The sequence below is a fragment of the Caloenas nicobarica genome, chromosome 34, assembly GCF_036013445.1.
Source record: "Caloenas nicobarica isolate bCalNic1 chromosome 34, bCalNic1.hap1, whole genome shotgun sequence".
Lineage (NCBI taxonomy): Eukaryota > Metazoa > Chordata > Aves > Columbiformes > Columbidae > Caloenas > Caloenas nicobarica.
In genome coordinates this window covers 1,300,250-1,302,685 of record NC_088278.1, presented here as the reverse complement: position 1 = coordinate 1,302,685, position 2,436 = coordinate 1,300,250, and the positions used below count along the sequence as shown (strand labels likewise).

The following is a 2,436-nucleotide window of genomic DNA, read 5'->3' as shown; positions in this document are numbered from 1 at the left end:
TCACACCCACCCTCACCGCAGTTTCCTTCTTGCTCCACTGCTCTGGGTCACTGTTGGTGTGATCTGGTTCTTGCTGTCAGGCTCTCTGGGGATGGGAGTTTCAGCTGCAGAGTCACAGCCTGATCTTGTGGGTCCTTTCCTGCAGGTGTGTCCATGGGAACACGTGTCCCAGCTTTGCTCTGACCTGTGGGGCTGTGGGCAATGCAGTCTGTGGGGCTGGGGAATGAGCTGAGTCTCCCTGAATCAAATGCCATCATTAGGACCCTTGGCTGTCTCCTTGAGTTTTTCTTCCAAGCTGCGAGCTTCCCTCCAGGATGCAAACCTGTCCTATAGCACGTTAGCATTATCTGAATTACTCATGCAGAAGTGCAGAGATGCTATGATGGAAGAAATGCTGTTTGGTTTGTGAAATGAGCCGTGTGTGTCCTAGGATAGAAGTGGGGTGCTGAGACCTGAGGAAAGGGTGAGACATGTTATGGTCCGAGGTGGGTCCCTCTGCTCTCAGCAGTGCCTGGTGGCTTTTCAGGGTAACATGGCAGTGTGATCAGCCTCCATCTCAGAAAAGTGCCAGCTCAGGACAGCTGGAGCAAGACAGAGGGACAGAGCAGCTGCCCTCACTCTGCACTGACCCACAGGCATCCTCTGGTCTTGCAGGACTCGCTCTGTTCTCCCTGAGTGCAGCAGAAATGCTGAGGGTTTCTGACACCCAACAACACTCTCCAGGGAAGTTGCAGGAAGCTGCAATAAAACAAGCCTCTCAAACTGCCTTGTTCCATCCTGGTTCATTATCACTAGGAGAGCAGATGCTGACAGTCCCTCCTGCACCAGGAATGGGTCCATCTGACACAGCTGAACCCCAGGTCTGTCCCCTGCCCCCCGTTCCCATGACCCCTGCTGCAGAGCAGGGCTGACTCCTGGGCAGCCAGTGGGCACAGGCTGAAGGAAGGTCTGGAAAAGGACAAGGGGTGTGGAGCGGGGGGAGGGGGTATGTGATTTTGCTCAGAGAAGATTCTCCTAAATTGTCACTTTCTTTTGCTCCTGTGACAGTGCCCCATGCTCATCAGCAAATGTCCAACAGCAGCTCCATCACCCAGTTCCTCCTCCTGGCGTTCACAGACACACGGGAGCTGCAGCTCTTGCACTTCTGGCTCTTCCTGGGCATCTACCTGGCTGCCCTCCTGGGCAACGGCCTCATCATCACCACCATAGCCTGTGACCAGCACCTCCACACCCCCATGTACTTCTTCCTGCTCAACCTCGCCCTCCTTGACCTGGGCTGCATCTCCACCATTGTCCCCAAGTCCATGGCCAATTCCCTCTGGGACACAAGGGCCATTTCTTATATGGAATGTGCTGCCCAAATCTTTTCCTTTGTCTTTCTCATTTTGGCAGAGTTCTATCTGCTCACCGTCATGTCCTACGACCGCTACGTTGCCATCTGCAAACCCCTGCACTACGGGACCCTCCTGGGCAGCAGAGCTTGTGTCCACATGGCAGCAGCCGCCTGGGCCAGTGGGTTTCTCAATGCTCTGCTGCACACGGCCAATACATTTTCACTGCCACTCTGCAAGGGCAATGCCCTGCACCAGTTCTTCTGTGAAATCCCCCACATCCTCAAGCTCTCCTGCTCACAGTCCTACTTTAGGGAAGCTGGGCTTCTTGTGGTTAGTGTCTGTTTATCATTTGGGTGTTTTGTGTTCATTGTGCTGTCCTATGTGCAGATCTTGAGGGCCGTGCTGAGGATCCCCTCTGAGCAGGGACGGCACAAAGCCTTTTCCACGTGTCTCCCTCACCTGGCCGTGGTCTCCCTGTTCCTCAGCACTGCCATGTTTGCCTACCTGAAGTCCCCCTCCATCTCCTCCCCATCCCTGGACCTGGTGGTGTCTGTTCTATACGCATTGGTGCCTCCAGCAGTGAACCCCCTCATCTACAGCATGAGGAACCAGGAGCTCAAGGAGTCCATTAGGAAAGTGTTTTCATGGGCGTTTGTCAATACTGACCATCTTTCCATCACTGTCCACAAATGATGTCTAATTGTATCCCAATGCAGGCCTGTACCCTGTTTTATCTGTTTTACTTTGTTAGCATTACCCATATTGGTATTTATGGTTATTATGTTGGTACATAACTGTTCATGTTTAGCTCACTATCCTGAATAATGAACCCATTATAAATAGTTTTAAAACACCTCAAACCTGTATAAATGTTTTTCTAACACTGTGTCAGAGCTTAGTCTCCCATAGCATCTCTGTAACAAAATGACATCTCCAGAGTGCAGTTCCTCAAGATTTGGTTGTTCTTCCAAAGCTGTTTTCAACAATGGGCCCAGGAATTTCCCTCAAAAGGGCCTGAGGAAAAAGCTCGATGTCACCTTGGAAGCTGATTCACAACAGAGTTGTGATTTAAGACACAACCCTTGCTGTCTGTTGACAGTGG

At 51.7% G+C, this 2,436-nt stretch overlaps 1 protein-coding gene across 1 annotated transcript; it reads left to right on the top strand.

The window, feature by feature from the left end:
• Nucleotides 1–1,067: 1,067 nt before the first annotated feature.
• LOC136000731 (olfactory receptor 14J1-like) lies at nucleotides 1,068–2,027 on the top strand. The gene has a single exon (XM_065654684.1). It carries the CDS (start codon nucleotides 1,068–1,070, stop codon nucleotides 2,025–2,027), a length of 960 nt encoding a protein of 319 aa, XP_065510756.1.
• The last annotated feature ends 409 nt before the right edge of the window (nucleotides 2,028–2,436 follow it).

What these genes read in the sequence shown, in the direction of transcription:
- LOC136000731 (XM_065654684.1), top strand. Translation starts at nt 1,068, where the DNA reads ATGTCCAACAGCAGCTCCATCACCCAGTTCCTCCTCCTGGCGTTCACA.